Source organism: Chelonia mydas, chromosome 18 (assembly GCF_015237465.2).
Source record: "Chelonia mydas isolate rCheMyd1 chromosome 18, rCheMyd1.pri.v2, whole genome shotgun sequence".
In the NCBI taxonomy this organism is placed as follows: Eukaryota; Metazoa; Chordata; order Testudines; family Cheloniidae; genus Chelonia; species Chelonia mydas.
This window is the reverse complement of record NC_051258.2, coordinates 10874892-10892080: the sequence shown is the minus strand read 5'-3', so window position 1 is coordinate 10892080 and position 17189 is coordinate 10874892. Positions and strand designations below refer to the sequence as shown.

The 17189-nt window shown below is 48.3% G+C and overlaps 1 protein-coding gene across 6 annotated transcripts; it reads left to right on the top strand.

Annotated features, from left to right (window-relative positions):
- On the top strand, window positions 1-16799 carry LOC102933998 (migration and invasion inhibitory protein). Of its 6 annotated transcripts, XM_043531558.1 has the most exons (11): window positions 1-127; window positions 6361-6551; window positions 7270-7743; window positions 8387-8489; window positions 9134-9245; window positions 10531-10595; window positions 11024-11153; window positions 11570-11666; window positions 13810-13856; window positions 14512-14619; window positions 14970-16799. In XM_043531558.1, coding segments are annotated over exons 1-11 (1407 nt in total). In that variant the 5' UTR covers window positions 1-48; the 3' UTR covers window positions 14971-16799. The 6 variants fall into 6 exon arrangements, 5 of the variants coding, with proteins under 5 accessions (XP_043387493.1, XP_043387494.1, XP_043387495.1 ...); XR_006286407.1 differs by lacking the exon at window positions 13810-13856 and having other exon boundaries at window positions 14265-14619; window positions 14970-15011; XM_043531559.1 differs by lacking the exons at window positions 14512-14619; window positions 14970-16799 and adding an exon at window positions 14265-14286.
- The last annotated feature ends 390 nt before the right edge of the window (window positions 16800-17189 follow it).

The window sequence follows — 17189 nt, the reverse complement described above, 5'->3', positions numbered from 1 at the left end:
CCGGCCAGCTGGCCCTTTAAACCGAGTTCCGGGCCGTTGGGGCGGTGCATGCTGGGGACGGGCGCACTGGCCAATCAGGAGGCGGCTGCGGGTGGCTTTTTGCTACAACCCAGAAGCCGCCGGGAGGGTGAGTGTGTGCGGGCCCGGGGAAGCCCCGGGGCTGGGGAGGCGGGCCCGGCTGGAGCAGAGCCCGGGGCTGTCAGGCGGCTGGGGCTGGAGCAGGGCCCGGGGCTGGGGAAGCGAGCCCGGCTGGAGCAGAGCCTGGGGCTGTCAGGCGGCTGGGGCTGGAGCAGGGCCCGGGGCTGAGGAAGCGAGCCCGGCTGGAGCAGGGCCCGGGGCTGTCGCAGGCCCCTGGGGCTGGAGCAGGGCCCGGGGCTGGGGGGGTCCCGTCATGCTGGGCATGGAGGAGCCATCGGCCCCGTGTCCCACTCAGCCCCGCAGCTGCTCCATGCGGCCCCGGAGCCTCCCACTGACCCGTGGGGGACCTGCCCAGCCCGCCGTGAGCTGGGACAGGATCCTGCTGCTCGCTTGCACGGGGTGCCTAAAGGCGTCCATCCCCGCCGGCTGCGTCTTTCGGGTGACATGACAGCCCGGTCTCTGCCCAGCTCAGTATGGACGCGAAAGAGCTCTGTGGCTTTTAATGAGGGGAGGCTGCTTCGCCCCCCGCCCCCCCCCTCCCCCCCGGGTTGATCAGAGCCCGAGAAACGCCGTAGAAAGAGCAGATCAGACCTGCGGTTTTACCAGCGTGGAAGCCGCGGGCTGCCCCGGGGCCAGATGCTGAGCTTGCGGTGTCTGGATGGCAGGGCCTCTCCCCTCGCTGCTGTGAGTTCTGTCGTGTTCTATTGTTTCCATTGCGTCCTCTTCACCCAGGCGTGCTGTGTGCCCAGGGGTTTGATCCGTGCCCTGTGTCCAGCTGCCAGGGTAACAGGCCCATGTAAACAAGTCAGATGTGGTCTGTACCGGCTGCTTCGGGACAAAGGGTGCTATAGAGTTGGAAATGCGTGAGGAAACATGTATTCCCTGGCCCAAATGGAGTATCCACAGTCTGGTCGGGAGGGACAGGCAGGGAAAAAGAGGAGTTGCCTTGTATAGCCAAGACGCCTACTGAGGTGGAGGGAGGCGGGAGGCAGACCTGTCTTTGGGTAAGGGTAAAAACCACGGGCGCTGTCATGACCAGGGTCCACGACCGGCCACCTAACCAGAGAGAAGAGGCGGCCGAGGCTTTCATCAAGTAACTAACCAAATCATCCAAAGCACATGGTTCTGTGGTGATGGGGGGGGCTTCAACTACCGGGAGGTCTGCTGGGAAAATGATACAGCAGGGCACAGGTTATCCAGCAAGTTCATGGAATGCATGGGAGACAACTTTTTATTACAGAAGATGGAGGAAGCGATTAGCGGGGAAGCTATTCTGGATTTGATGCTCACGCATAGGAAGGAACTGGTTGAGAATCTGAAGGTGAAGGGTAGCTTGGTTGAAAATGATCGTGAAATGATTGAGTTCATGATTCATAGAAGTGGCAGGGGGGGAACAGCAAAATAAAGATAATGGACTTCAAAAAGGCAGACTTTTGCAGACTCAGAGAAGTGGTAGATAAGATCCTGTGGCAAGCAAGTCTAAGGGGAAAAAAGCGTTCAGGAGAGTTGTTAGTTTTTCAGAAACATTATTAAAGGCCCACAAGAGCAAACCATCCCAATGAACTAGGTCAGATTATGAAAGATTTTATATATATATATATATATATATATATAAAAAACGGAAGCATGAAAAGGTCGCAGGAAACATTTTATGAATACACAAGAAGCAGTAGGAAAACCAAGGACAGGGCATGTCCATTACTTAATGAGGAGGGAAGGACAATAGCAGAAAACGCAACAATGACCAAAGAGTTTTAAATGCCTTTTTTGTTTCAGTTTTCACCAAAAAGGTTAGCAGTGATCAGACTAACATAGTGAACCTCAGTGTAAATGGGGTAGAATCTGAGGCTAAAATAGGGAAAGAACAAGTTAAGAATGACTTAGACTAAGTTAGATGCCTTCAGGTAGGCTGGGCTTGATGAAATACATTTTAGAATACTTAAGGAATTGACTGAAGAGAGTTCTGAGCGATTAGAGATTATCTTTGAGAACTCGTGGAGGACAAGAGAGATTCCAGAGGACTGGAAAAAGACAAATATAGTACCTATCTTTAAAAAGGGGAATAAGGACAACCCAGGGAATTATAGAGCACTCATCTTAACTTTGGTACCCAGAAAGATAATGAAGCAAATAAACAATCAATTTGTAAGCACTTAGAAGAATAAGGTGATAAGTAACACTCACCATGGATTTGTCAAGAACAAATTATGTCAAACCAACCTAATATCCTTCTTTGACAGCACAACAAGCCTTGTGGATGGGGGGAAGCAGTAGATGTAGTATATCTCAACTTTGGTAAGGCTTCTGATATTGTCTCACCTGATCTTCTCATCAGCAAACAGGGAAAGATAGCCTACTCTAGGGTGAATGCACAACTGGTTGGAAAGCCGCACTCAGTTTCTTTTATCGATGGTTCACCATCAAACTGGAAGGGCATATCAAGTGGGGTCCTGCAGGGATCTGTCCTTGGTCCGGTACTATTCCATGTTTTCATTAATTACTTGAGTAATGGAGTGGAGAGTGGGCTTATAAAATTTGCAGGTGACCCCAAGCTGAGAGGGGTTGCAAGCACTTTGAAGGACAAGATTAGAATTCAAAATGATCTTGACAAACTGGAGAAGTGGCCTGAAATAAATAGGATAGAATTCAATAAGGACAAATGCAAAGTACTATGCTTAGGAAGAAGTAATCAATTGCACAAATACAAAATGGGAAATGACTGCCTAGGAAGGTTCTGGGGGAGTGGATCACAAACTAAACATCGTATATACTATACTGTATGTTATACAGTTGCAAAGAAAAAAAAAAAGCAAACATCAGTCTGGGATGTATTAGCAGGAGTCTTGTAAGCAATAGCCGAGAAGTAATTCTTCCTCTTTGCTCGGCACTGGTTTGGCCTCAGTTGGAGTACTGTGTCCAGTTCTGGCCACCACACTTCAGGAAAGATATGGACAAATTGGAGAGCTACAAAAATGATGAAAGGTATAAAAAACAAGACCTATGAGGAAAAATTTAAAAACTTGGGTTTGTTTAGTCTGGAGAAAAGACTGACAGGCACATAACCGTCAAAGTCTGTTATAAAGAGGAGGGTTATAAATTGTTCTCCTTATCCGCTGAGGACAAGCTAAGACTTAAATTGCAGCAAGGGATATTTAGGTTGGACGTTAGGAAATATTTCCTAACTGTACGGGTAGCTAAGCACTGGAACAAATTACCTAGGGAGGTAGTGGAATCTGTGTCATTGGAGGTTTTAAAGAACATGTTAGACACACACCTGTCAGGGATGCTCTAGAACAGTGGTCTCCAAAGTGGGGTGCGTGCAAGATGATCAATTGGGGGGCGCAGCCAGAGGGGGGGAAAAAAGGGAGGGGGCAGGCCTGAGTCCTCCGGCCTGTGGAGGAGCAGGGGCAGCCGCGCAGCCAGCGGCTGGAAAGAAGCGGCACTTTCCCCTTCAAAGCCGGCTGGAGAGAAGCGGTGCTTTGAAGGGGAAAGCGCCGCTTCCCTCCAGCCGCTGGCTGCCCCTGCTCCTCCTGAGTCCTCCGGCCCGTGCTTGCAGGGCCGCATTCCGAAAGGGGCTTTCGAGCTGTAGGCCAGGGCCCCGGGGCCCTGAAACCCCCTAAAGCCCCTGCGTTCCGGGTGGCTCTGCCTGCCAGGGCGGGGGGGGCAGCTCCCAGAATCGCACCAAACAGGAGCTGCCCCAGGTAAGTGCCCGGCCCTGAGCGCCCTCCCACACCCTAACTCCCACCCAGACCCCGCACCCCACCCTGAGCGCCCGCTGTATCGCAAAGTGTTAAACCAAGATTTTCAAAAATAATAAAGCATATTCAATCACATTGCTCTCACTAAAAATACTAATAATCACTTTTTTAGGGAGAGCAAAAAGGTTTTTTGTACCATTAATAAATAAAATGAAATAAATTATTTTAAAACTATTGTTTATTTCATCTTTAACTCATGGTTTTTTAATTTCTAATTTTTGTATGTTTTATAATTTACATAATATATTAGTACAGTAGTACATGTATAGAATTTATTCATATACATATATTGGGGGTGGGTGCTCAAAAAATTTTTACTGATAGGGGTGCGCGATCAAAAAAGTTTGGAGACTGCTGGTCTAGAATGATAATACTTAATCCTGCCTTAGTGTTGATGACTGGACTAATGACCTGTTGAGGTCCAACATTTCTATGATTCTTTCCTTTATAAAATCCCTTTTCCCTGGCTTGTGGCCCAGCACGCTGGGCAACGAGGCAGTCGTCCTGTCAAGACAAGCTTTTGTTGTTTTAACTCCCTTACCTGTATTACTAATGAGAGAGGCAGCCTGGTCTAGAGGTTGAAGCATAGGATTGGCTGTCGGTACACTTGCCCTGTCTGAGTCACTGATTCGCACTCTGGCTTTCGGAAAGTCATTTCCCCTCTTTCTGCTCTAGTTAGCTCATCTGTAAAACGTGGGTGACAATACTGACCTACATACTTCTCCAGGGTCTTCTATGGATTAATTACTGTGTGCACAATGCTTTGAATGTGTAAATTTCTAGGAATTATTAAAATAGCTACGATTAAACCAAAAAGTATTTTAAAACCCTAGGCCAAAGTTGTCAAACAGAGGTACAGGTGCTCCACGCCTCTACAAATAAGGGTATGGGGTTTGGTGCCTACATTTAGGCTAATTAATTTAACAGGTTTTCACATTCTCATGTTCAATGCAGGGTTATTTAAACCCAATTTCATTTAAATATTTTTCTTTTGATACTGTTTCGCATGACCTCATAAACAAACTAGGGAAATGCAACCTAGATGGACTATACTATACTATAAGGTGGACGCATAACTGGCTGGAAAACCCTTCCCAGAGAGTAATCATCAGTGGTTCACAGTCATGCTGAAAGTCATGCTTAACGAATGGGGTCCCTCAGGGTTCAGTTCTGGGTCCGGTTCTGTTCAATATTTTCATCAATGATTTAGATAATAGCATAGAGAGTACACTTAAAAGTTTGCGGATGATACCAAGCTGGGAGGGGTTGCAAGTGCTTTGGAGGATAGGATTAAAATTCAAAATGATCTGGACATACTGGAGAAATGGTCTGAAGTAAATAGGATGAAATTCAATAAGGACAAATGCAGAGTACACCACTTAGAAAGGAACAGTCAGTTGCATGCATACAAAATAGGAAATGACTGCGTAGGAAGGAGTACTGCAGAAAGGGATCTGGGGGTCATAGTGGACCACAAGCTAAATATGAGTCAGCAGTGTCACACTGTTGCAAAAAAAAAAAAAGCAAACATCATTCTGGGATGTATTAGCAGGAGTATTGTAAGCAAGACATGAGAAGTAATTCTTCTGCTCTACTCTGCGCTGATTAGGCCTCAACTGGAGTATTGTGTCCAATTCTAGGTGCCACGTTTCAGGAAAGATGTGGACAAATTGGCAAAAGTCCAGAGAAGAGCAACAAAAATGATTAAAGATCTAGAAAACGTGACCTGTGAGGAAAGATTGAAAAAATTGGGTTTGTTTAGTCTGGAAAAGAGAAGACTGAGAGGGGACATGATAACAGTTTTCTAGTACATAAAAGGTTGTTACAAGGAGGAGGGAGAAAAATGTTGTTAACCTCCTGAGGATAGGACAAGAAGCAGTGGGCTTAAATTGCAGCAAGGGAGGTTTAGGTTGGACATTAGTGAAAACTTCCTAACTGTCAGGGTGGTTAAACACTGGAGTAAATTGCCTAGGGAGGTTGTGGAATCTCCATCACTGGAGATTTTTCAGAGCAGGTTAGACAAATACCTGTCAGGGGTGGGCTAGATAATACTCACTCCTGCCAGGAGTGCAGGGGACTGGACTAGATGACCTCTCGAGGTCCCTTCCAGTCCTATGGTTCTGTTTTTGTTTTTTAAATCATTATGGTTTATTTCCTCTTTTAGGTTTTATAATCTCTCTTTAAGAGCACCCAGATTAGGGGCCTAAATTACTTGTTAATTTCCCGAGGGGAAGAGGAATGAAAAATGATGCTTGTTCTTAGAGTGCGTAAAGGGAGGAGACTTTTGAGACTGATTCCTTTCTCAGGGGATCTGATCAAAACTCCAACTGCAAGAAAACCCTCCAGCACTTGTAAGTGTCTCTAGAGAGGATTCCCCGCAATTTGTAACTCAGCTGACTCCTCCCAATCGGCTCCTTTGTGGAGTGCTCACAGTTATGCAACTCACCTTTCTCTGGCCCTACAGGGACCATCATGCAGAAGATGGAGTCAGAGCAACTGGAGAGGCTGCGTCGTGCAAACCAAGAGCTTCTGGAAAGGCTCAAAGCGAAGCAGGAAGAAATCAAGAAAAGACTTCCTCGCAAGCCACTATCAGCGTGCTCTCTTTCCAGAAGAACAACTCATGCAGAGAGAGCTGTCCCCGTTCCTAAGAGAGGAGTATGTGCTGGGCTGGGTAGGCTAGATAAGAGTGGCGCAAAGGAGCAATGATGCTGTCGCAGAAATGCATTTTCCTCTCTAACTGTTCCATGCCTGGAGCTGAGGTTTCCTAATATAAAAGGCATTTTTCAAACCTGTGGTACCCAGAGGCACGGGACTGGAAATGCTGAGATCCACCAGGCACAGGACTGGGAAGCAAATGGGCACCATGGTGACAGGCAGCAATGCTGCAGAGAGAGTTGCTGGGTAGATGAGGTGCAGGTGCATGAGACTTGTGATGCAATCCAGTGGCCGTGGAGTCTGCTGGAGAAATACGCGATCCCATGGTCTGAGCTACGTCCGTCTAACAAAGGCTCTGCCTCTCGTCCCCATGAGACGCAAGGTGGGAGAGAATACAGGGCCTAGCTAGGGCAACGTCTGTTACGCAGGTATCTCCAGCTGAGTCGAGAGGAGGGGTATCCTGGACCATTGTCCTTTAATTCCCCACCACCTCAGAGGCCACCCATTGCTGTGATTCTCACCTGTGGGCAAAGAGGCCTGGAAGTAGCCTATTCGCACCCACGAGGCCTTCCCCCTTCTCTCTCCGGCAGCCTCTGTGTGACTCTGGCATGGCAGGGTGGAGATGCGTAGAACGGTATGAGGCTGAGTTATCGTAGCGCTAATTCCCGAGCTGTCTCCGGTCTCTGTGTGGTGACATGTGGGTCTCTGCTCGTTACAGAAAGAGAACCAAGGCCATGCGAGGAAGGCCGCGACGGACCCTGTGACGCTCGTGTCTGTGGAACCCGGAGCCAGTGCCGCCAGGGCAGCCCTTCGTTTGCCATTGAAACACGTAGCATGCAGCAGGGAGGGGAGGGGGGTGCCACACCACAGAGCGGGGGCGTATCCGGGTTCCCCCAGGGCAGAACGAAGCTTCACACCGGCAGCGTCCATCACCAGAGAAACCTCCAGAGTGGCCAGAGACGGCAACGCCCTGAGAACCCCAGAGGAAGAATCCACCCCTGGGAAACGCAGAGAGGGCAGAAAGCAATCCACTGTGCTCCACAGCACCCAGGAGAGGGGCAGGCCAAGGGCTGAGGCAGAGACGATGCTGGGCAGGATCCCAGCGGATGGGAATGGCTGGCGGCGAGCGGCCGTTAGAGACTCCAGGACTCCCAAACCAATTCTGCTGACACTTGGGGGTAAAGAAGCCAAGGTAAAGAGCCCGATGGGCATTGGCCTGAGCAGCTCAAGCCAGGTGGAGGGGAAATAAATGTCCGGGGCCAAATTGTTCCATTCCTAATAGTTGAGGGCCCCTGGCATCTTGCCCACCCTCTTCCCACTTCTCTGTGGAATGATCCATCATCCCACTTCTGCCCTCACCACACACATACGGGACAGGCAGCACGGCTACCGGCTTCCTGTAGAGGGCCTGGGGGTTACCCCCGTTGCACGGCTTGTCTCCATCAGCACACCGTATACATCCAGCACGCATTGTTGCCGTCATCCTGCAGGGCAGCTCAGGGCAGCCCCATGGTACTGTTGTCAGCGCGGAGCTGGAAGTCGGCAAGCCCTGCGTGCTGATTGCGGGTCTGACACTGACTTGCTGTGTGGCCTTGGCCACGTGTCTCCGTTTTTCAGATGGGGAAACTGAGGCAGAGAGGGGTGAGAGACATGCCCAAAGCCAGGCAGTGACTTGCTGGTACAGCTGAGACTAGAGCCCAGATTTCTCAGCCCCGTTCATTAGACCACAGCCACCTCCCTTTCTACAGCTACCAGATAGGTCCCCTTTGAGCAGCACAGTGTCCTTGTAGCTGCATAAGGAGTCTCTAGTGAGCTGTGAACTCTTTTCACCCCAGAAGGAAGCTGGCCGTGTGACTTTTCTGTCGGACCCTGAGGAATACACCATCCCTGCCGCTAGCTGGTCAGCACGTCCTTTCTTGGGCTACGACTGGATTGCAGGCGAGTCCTAACCCCATTGCGCATCTGTGTTATTACTGGGGTGATCTGGTTAACTGAGGGGGTAAAATCACAACTCGCCTCCTGTAGGCCGAAGGGTACAGACGGAAGTGCGGGCCCGGGCCTGGAGACTATGTGTGCTTTGAGGCCAGGGCATAGTGAGCTGTTGCCCCCGGTACCACTGAAAAGTCTGCAAGTTGGCAAATGTTCTCAGCACAAGAGCTGAAGTTTTACCAAGCCAGGCACGGTTCCCCGGTCAGTGCAGAGATGTCCTGTGCTTTCCTGGATCGGCAGGGAGGAGACTGGCCGGGAATCCTGGCAGCTGCTGTAGGGCTGAGAGAATTCGAGCGGGGCACAGAGTAGCAGGAGATGAACGAAGGACACGAGGAGGAGAGATCATTTCAAGGCTTTTTGCACTCGTTGTGCAGAGTCACAAAAGTCACTGGCCCCATTGGGCCCCTCCTTTGACAGAGGCAGTAGCTGCTTGGCAGTTGGCCACGCTGTTCCATTTGTGTCTGCTGGTCTGATCGGTTGCCCTCTTTGGCACTGAGCAGCATCCTGGTTAGCTGACCACTTCATGTGAGCTTTCCTGGGTCACCTGCCTCTGATGCAATTCCAGCTTTGAGTTTTCTTCTCCGCGTTCCCAGGGCTGCTGGAGACGGACTCGTCGCTGTCAGAGAAATCTGAGCAGTACTTCTCTGAGCTCAGGGAGTTCCGACAGGTGAACAAGGAAGCATGTGTCCATGAGGAAGACCTGGGGTAAGGAGGGGACTAAGGTGGCAGTGAGCTGCGCTAGGAACACGGGAAGAACTGGTGGGGGGGTCTGCCACCTTCTCTGTGGAGTAGGAGACTATGAGGATGGTTCATCCAGCCCATCAGCAGGTCACTGAGCGTTTGCTCTCTTTCTGGGAAGCAACTGTTTGCTATTGAACTAGAGCCAGGTGCGGAGGGTGAACTGTACCATTCCCGCATGGCCAAGAAACGAGGAATGTCTGGGAGCGATTGAAATGGATTTCTGAACTTGTTCCTGTCATCAAGTACAGTAAAAGCTTTGTTATCCGGCATGTTGTGGGAATGGAGGGGGGTGCCCTTAAGTTAAAAATTCCGATTAACTAAGAGTTATACTTACCAATGGGAGGGAGGGAGTTTGGGTGCGGGGGAGGCTCAGGGCTGGGGGTTGGGGCACGGGAGGGGGTGCAGGGTGTGGGCGCTGGGAGGAGTTTGGGTGCGGGAGGGGGCTGGGGGCACGGGAGGGTACGGGCGCTGGGGGGATTTTGGGTATGAGGGGGGCTCAGGGCTGGGGGCGCAGGAGGGAGTATGGGGTGCGGGCTCTGGGAGGAGTTGGGTGTGGGAGGGGGTGGGGGTGCGGGGCACAGGCTCTGGGAGGAGTTTGGGTACAGGAGGGACCTGTGGGTTGGGGTGCGGGAGAGGGTACGGGGTGCCGGATCCGGGTGGCACTCACCTCGGGTGGCTCCTTGCAAGCGGTGACATGTCTCTGCTGCTCCTAGGTGGAGGCACGGCCAGACTGCTCTGCACGCTGCCTCTGCCCACAGGCACCGCCCCTACAGCTCCCACTGGCTGTGGTTCTTGGCCAGTGGGAGCTGTGGAGCCAGCACTCAGGGCGAGGGCAGTGCACGGAGCCTTCGTGGTCGTTCCTCCGCCTAAGAGCAGCAGGGAAATGTCGCCGCTTCTGGGGAGCCACGCGGAGCCAGGTAGGGAGCCTGCTGTCTCCGCATCAAGCGGACTTCTAATGGATATCAGAAATGCCGGTTTCTGGAGCTTTCTGGTTGGTAAAGTGCTGGATAACACAGCTTTTACTGTGTATTCTAATGCAGCAGGTCTGTCCTCTGCCCAGAGATGGGCATTTTCTCTGTGAATAGCCTTTTGGTTTCTTGGTGTAAGTGTAAAGTGTGGTGAGTGCTTTCCCCACCAAGCCAGTCCAAAGGGGTTGTGGACAGCAAGAGACCCCTTCGGGGGGGATATTGCAATGTTCCCATCGCTGTCTCCAGAGTGCACAGCTGTGACCAAATCTTTGTTTTCTTAGGCCAGAGGCACCGGATTACTTGGCTCCTGAGCAAGAAGCAGATTTGGTTTCCGGTTCCCATCAGTGTAAGATGAGATATCTTCCAAATCTAGTTTTTAGGCATGGGCAGCTATGCTCTGTGGCTTTCTTTTTGGAAAATCCCTGCCTTAAGCCTCTTAGAAGAGTCACAGAAAGAATTTACAGTTCAGCCCCTCTCCAGCCCCCACTTCCCACTCCAAAGAGGCAGGAGTCCCTGGGCTGATTCTCTTTCGTGTCATCTCTGTTTCTCCAGTGTTCTCTGTAATTGACCTGACTGACTGGGCGTTAAGTTGAGGAAGTTCAGTTGAATCTGCATCTGTTTTCAGGCAACGGTTGAATGGGAGGGAAATTTAACGTGTAAAAAGTACTTCGGGAGAACAAGCGGGGTTTGGTTCTGTGTGGGGTGTATGGTGCATTGGGGAAGATGAGTGCCACGGGCGGTGAATGAAGTGACGCTCTCTCCTCTGCGCGGCAGGTGTTTATTGCTATCGATTAAACGGGCGTCTGTTTACCGTCCCTGTGGGTTCACAGTCCGCCTGCCCCGTGTGTAAGACTCCAAGAGCCCGACGGCCTCCGGAGACGCTGGAGGAACCAGCCTACGTCAGGTCTGTACGGTGCTGGTAGCCCGAGTGGCCCAGGAAGCCATCAGGGTAGATAGAGAATGAGCTACGTATGGGGGACGAGGCCCCTTTAAGATGCCTCCTTACAAAGTTGCTGTCTTAGGGGAGAGGGAGTTCTGGGCTTTGAAATGCAAAAGGGCCAAATTCAGCTCTGATGTAAGCAGGAGCAGCTCCCATTTGAAGTCAACGGGAGATGTACCCTCTTACCTCGGGGCTGAATTTAGTCCAGAGTCTGGGTGTACACACCAGTCCCTAAGGAACTTATCCAAAGCCCATTGACTTCAGTAGGCGTTGGATGAGGTCCTAAAACTCCAGATGTGGCAGGAGGAGTGCAGATGCCTTCAGCTCTGCGATGTCTCTTCTGGAGGACCTGCGCAGTGACTTCCTCTGTTTGGTTGCAGGGTCAGCATTCCCAGGTCCACCCTCCTGCCTGCCTATAAGTACAAAATCCATCGCAGGAAGAGCTTTGAACCGGCAGACGATCTGGCTTTACCCTCGGTAAGTTTCCACCTTCCCATTTGACTGTTATGCAGGTGGCTGCATCATCACCAGGGTGAGTGGTAATAGCCACATGTTAGGAAAACCAGAGAACCAAGAGCTTTGATGTGTTAATGCCAGGGATGGGTCTCAGCTAAGATTCCAGAGCTGAACACCCCCAAACTATGGGGAAGTTCAGAGCGAGGCTTTGAGACTGGTACAATCATGGTGACAGCCAGGAAGAGCCAAACCTAGGTGCAAACTCTGCAGCTCATGCCCATCTGTAACGCAATATAATTTATATAACCCCCTGCATACACTGCGTGTGTCCAAATGCCATACACTGAGAGCAAATTCCTGCAGAGTTGGGTACAGTGGCTCTCCCGCAGGCAGATAAGGCCAAAGAATGCAGCAGAGAGAGAAGAGCAGGCTGTTGTCTTTACTGCTTGCAACTGCAAATAAACAGCTTTGCTGGTAAAATGCAGTAAACAGAAGCGTGTGGTAAAAGGAGACAGGCAGGATGAATGGATAGAGCGTGGGCCAAAGCCCTAAAGCAAAGAAGGAAGGTATTTATAAAGACATGGTGTATGTCTACAAAGCAAAAATCAAACCCACGGCTGGCCCGTGCCAGCTGACTTGAGCTGTGGGGCACTTTCACTGCTGTGTAGACTTTGGAGCTCAGGCTGGAGCCCAAGCTCTGGGACCCTCCCACCCTGCAAGATCCTAGCGCCCAGGCCCACGCCCTGAAGTCTACACAGCAGTGACACAGCTCCGCCAGCGCAAGCCCCACGAGCCCAAGTTGGCTGGCGCAGGCCGGCCCCGGGTGTCGAGTTGCTATGCAGACGTACCCTCAGCGGCTCGGCGAGCAAAGAGCTCCAGAGAGACGGACCTGGGCTTGAAACTTTTGTCCTTGCAAACTGCAGATTTAAGTTGACTGAAACATTTTGTGAATTTGTGTCAATTTTGCCAAATTGTTTAGGCCAAAAAACCTAACAACCTATAAAATATTGTTTTCCAGAAAAATAGAAACATTTAGTTTTTGACAATTTCCAAAGGAAACATTTTTGATTTTTTTTTTTTCAGTTCAAAACAACTTTTTGATTTGAAATTTCCTTCCATTTGATTTAAAAAAACAAAACAAAAAGCCCTTTTGAAATTGGAACAAAATGTTCTGTTTTGGGTCAAGCAAAACATTTACTTCGACCCAAAACAAATATTCTTTTGGCTTGTCGGTTCAGTGAAAAACTTGAAAAGTAGTACTTAGGGGGCAATCTGAAACTTTTTCTTTCCTTTTTCTTAATGCCAGTTATTTGCACAGCTCCAGCCAAAAATTCTGTGTGGAGGAGCTGAGTGGGTAAATGGAGGCCCGGTGCATTGAGTTCAGAATGCTCAGGAAGCTGATGTGACAAATCTTGCAACTATGTGTTAGTACGTGTTATATGCCCTGTAGCTGTGAGAGTTCTAGATTAGTAGAGAGATAAGGTGGGTGAGGTGTTATCTTACCCATCTTGTCTGTCATTGCAACCACATTTGATCTGACAATCATTGGTTTTATGTTTGATTTCAAACAGCAAATAGGAAACGTTGATTTAAATTAATAATTTTAATCTTGTTTGTGTTTGTATTTTGTACTTATTTTCGTACGGAAAGGTTGGTTGTGATTGCTTGGTACTTCTTTTTGCTAACCAGGAGGATACACTATATTTATACGCATTTATTTCAGAAATTCTATAGCTTAACATTCATTTATTCAGATTCTTAACTTTTACAACTGTTTTATTGTTAGAAAATGATGCATTTTATTACGGTTTATTATGTTAGAGAATGATGCTTTTCTTCTTTAGTAGATTCATTTTTTAATTGTGTTTTGTGTCACAAGCTGCATTTGCATGGAAGTTGGAATACAATAAAAAATGCCCCAAACCAGCATTTTAAAGGATTTTTTTTGTTTTATTAGTTAAATAAAACTGCCGTAAGCGTGCTGGATACACAAGAAAACACAAAGTGAGGTCAAAATGTTTTGTGTTTTAAAACTAACTGGTTTATTAAACAAAGGAAGCACGATCTGTACTAGTGAATTCAACAGATTGTTTCTGGTCACCATGTCCTTCAAGATTTTAGAACTAGTAGATTTCATCCTCTCACACCTAATTTTTATCCACAGATTGGAAAAGAGCGTGGGGAAAATCTTGCCTGCTTTTCCAACTCCTAGTGAGTTTTTCAACTTTGAACCAAACTAATTGAATAAACTCATATGAAGAAAATTCTCTCTCCACCTGCAGAAGAGGCTACTGCAGTTAAAAGCTAGTTTACCATTTCAACAAATTCTGGCTTCAAGCACTTAGCAAGAAACTTCCACCAGTACAGGGCTTTGACTTTCTTTAAAATTTCAGTAGCCAACATGTACTGCTTGAATTGTATTACTTGTATTTAATGTAAAAGGTTTTAATAGAATATAGTAAGGTTAGGCCTAAACATAAATTTGTCATAATTTCAAATTTAATTTTAATTAGTTTTAATTTTTGAAAAGAAAATGTGTATTTAGGTAAAATTTAAAAACATCCAATTGTTTTGATTTAATCTTTTTTTTTTTTAACTGCTTTTGGAAATGGCTGGAAGCCAGTGAAGGGGACACGTGGGGGAAGTGAGGTAGCTTTGCCTCATGGAAAGAGAGAGCAAGTCTGGCCACAGCACCTTAGAGCCTCTGTGAAGTTCTCATCAGTCCCCCTTTGTGATCATGTAAAGCTCTTAAAGAAATGAACTCAACAGTCTCTCAGAGCCCCCTTTTGGAGAGACTGGGCTGTGCCTTTTCTGGGGGCATGTACGCTACCAGAGAAGGCATTCACAGATAGACCTCTCCCCGCAGCACTGCCTGGCCGGCTGGGAAAACGTCATCCCCTCCAGCAGCCCCACGCTTAGCAGTTTGGATCTGCGAACTTCACTGCAACAAAAACCCACTGACCATTCTCACCTGGTAAGAACAGGCTATTTTGAGTTGCCTGGCCCCTGTTTTCAGGGGCCCATGATGGTAATTTACTGACAGCTGAGCAAGAGACCTAGAATGCATCGGGCTCAGTTTCCCCACTTGCCCCGTATAACTGGGTATGAAGCTGGGAAGCATCAGCCTTCCAACGGGATGTCTGCCCTTCTGGGGAGCGATGCTGCTGCTGGGCTGCAGTTTAATGTAGCCATGAAAGGGTTAATTAAGCTGGAAGACGAGGCACTGAGCCAGCAGTGTGTTGTAAGGCTCTCCGTGTTGTGACGAGATAGGGGGAGTGGGATTTTTGGTTTTGTAGGTTGATCGAGTCTTTGTTTGGGTTCTAGACCTTGGCGCCCCGAATGTCAGGAGGAACCAGAACGGACCAGCTCCTAAACCTGTCTCGCTCAGCTGATTTCAGACTTCGTAATGCTTCTCAGCGGAGAGCTCAAGACAAGCCACTATGCTACACAACAACGCCGAATTAAAATCCTACTGTCTCAACCGTATGAGCTGCTGACCTGATTACCCGGGGCCGTGTGGGATACTGGGAGTGAGTAGAAAAGGCAGCGTTTGCCTAAAAATGAACCTTTAGAGGAGAGCTTTTTCTGAGCCCTGCAAGTGCAAACGCCGTCGCAAAAATCCACAGGCACGTGTGTATTGGAATTGCGCAAGCTGCGAGGCGACAATTGCAGAAATTGCTTGCAGTTGGCCAGTTTTGGCCTCTAACTGGCCACTGGTACATACAGTCACCGCAGTTGTGTGCGTGCATTGCACTTTCCCACCCAGGGATGTAAATTGAGTGTATGTGGTCAGTTGCTGTAAGAGATATCTGGTAGGTTAAGAAAACAGGATGACTAGTTAGTACTGTTCCCTGTAATAAAAGAGCCATAGGATATATTGCAATAGACACGTCCATTCAGAGTTCATCCACCCAGCTCATAAAAGCAATACGGTTGACTCATCAAACCAAGAATTTTGGCTCTCTGGACAAAGAGTTGGGACTGTGAGCTGCATGGCACAGCATGGGGTATGCAAAGATGCTCAGTATCATGCTTCCAGGAAGTTTGGAACATGAGTAATTCTTAAATTAAAGAAGAGTGACTGTGCTTTAGTTCTAATAAGAAAAACATGTTTGTTTTTGTGCATTATCTTTGGACGGAGGGTTTGGTGGATCATGTTCAGCATAGATCGGGGAGGAAGAAACCATTGCCAAAAGAAAGAGGTGTTTTATGAATCACAAAGCCACAGTATGTCTTAGAACATTCTGAAGTCATGTTTACCTCTGATTGTAAAAGGCTGGTGGGAGGGCATTTTGAGGACATGCTCATGGAGGTTTTTAATTGCATTGAAATAATGTGAGAGTTTGTTTGAGGCCTGTTACGTGGTGTGGTTTTATTTTCCCTTTTGAAAACAATAAAGAAGGAGTTTATATTTTCTGGTATAACATCTGGAATGTAGAGTTCTGTTATAGGAATTCTATGGGTTGTAGTCAAGCCTTCTTAACTCATAAGTAAGGCTACGATTTACTCATGGGTATTTTTAGCATAAGTTATGGACTGGTCTTGGGCAATAAACAAAAAAATTCATGCCTGTGACCCAGCTATGACTTATCCTATAAATACTCCTGGCTAAATCTTGGGGGCTGTTGCTGCGGAGGTTACCCCAGGGGGCTGCTGGTGCAGGAAGCCGGTGGAGCCCCGGGGCCGCTCCAGCCATGCTGGTGCGGCTGGCTGCAGGGCCACCTGAACAGCTGGCCCCAGAGCCAGCCACACTGGCCACTGCAGAAGTCATGGAGGTCACTGAAAGTCACGGAATCCGTGACTTTCGTGACCGACACAGAGCCCTCCTCGTAAGAGTATTTAGAAATCTTGGTCCAAACTTATCCCTAGGGTGTAACACCATTCACTTCTATGGGCTTAGCCCAGGGATGAGTTTGGCTCATTGTCTGTTAGTGTTACAGAGCTTACTACAGGCACAAAATGCAGCTTGTGAATTTTTAAAAAAAAAAAAAGCGGGAATTTATTTTACAAGACTATGAATGGAATAATTTAAATATTTAATTGAAAGCAATTTTGTTTTAAATGAAGCATTCCTCTTTAGTGTCGGAAGTTTAGACATGGTTGCGTTGGGTGACTGGATGAGAAATAAAACATGAAACTGACTATAAATGGAAAGTGCAACTGATTGTTTTACTTTCTTTGCCTTAATCTGAAGGCAGTGCGAAAAAGGTACAACAAACAGTACATCAAATATGATGCAAAGTACATGGAATTTGTAAAGTTCTTTCCATTTTGGGGGCACAGAAACCTGACACACCCCGCAAACTAATTCAAAATACAGCAGTAAAACTTGGTTGTGCGAACTTGTGTCTTAAGGCAGGACTCCTTAAAACCTTTTCACCACTAAACGCTCAAATCAGAAACCCTTTCCCAGTTCCTCCCTGGAATAATGCACAGCGTTTATATAGAGTGTTACACGCCCACTGGTGCTTTTTACGCACCACCGTGGTTACACCGTAGCCAGGTGAACCCACCCACATAGGTTATCCCTGTATTACTAATGGG